This window comes from Tupaia chinensis, unplaced genomic scaffold (genome assembly GCF_000334495.1).
Source record: "Tupaia chinensis unplaced genomic scaffold, TupChi_1.0 Scaffold000529_1, whole genome shotgun sequence".
Classification (NCBI taxonomy): Eukaryota; Metazoa; Chordata; class Mammalia; order Scandentia; family Tupaiidae; genus Tupaia; species Tupaia belangeri.
The window spans coordinates 235,602-235,916 of record NW_006160042.1 but is presented as its reverse complement, the minus strand read 5'-3'; the positions used below and the strand labels follow the sequence as shown (position 1 = coordinate 235,916).

The 315-nt window shown below is 68.6% G+C and overlaps 1 protein-coding gene across 1 annotated transcript in view; it reads right to left on the bottom strand.

Moving 5' to 3' along the window:
• Nucleotides 1-315, bottom strand: part of ANKRD34A (ankyrin repeat domain 34A) — a 4,361-nt gene that overhangs the window by 2,450 nt on the left and 1,596 nt on the right. Inside the window, exon 3 of the mRNA XM_006157155.3 lies at nucleotides 7-196. Coding sequence (XP_006157217.1) covers nucleotides 7-196 — 190 coding nt within the window. The remainder of the gene's footprint in view (nucleotides 1-6; nucleotides 197-315) is intronic.

The window sequence follows — 315 nt, the reverse complement described above, 5'->3', positions numbered from 1 at the left end:
GCGCGCCAAAGACGGGCTGCTACACTCCGGCGAGTCGGGGGCGTCAAGCTCCACAGGCTCCATGCGGCTCAGTTTCTGCCTCAAGCCTGAAGGAGGGCCCGGCTCCTGAGCCTCTGGCGCCGTGTTTCGGCGAGAGAGAGGACCCACGCCTGTCACTTTCTCCGCCCATGGGGGCGGGTCCTCCGGGCCTTCAGTGCTGTGACGTCGAGAAAGACGGGGTCGACCGGTCAGGGTCAGGCCGTTGAATTCGGCCGTCAAGCGCTCTATTCCTGGCCTCCCTTCGGCGGGCGGGACCGGCGGGGGGGCGCCTCGGTC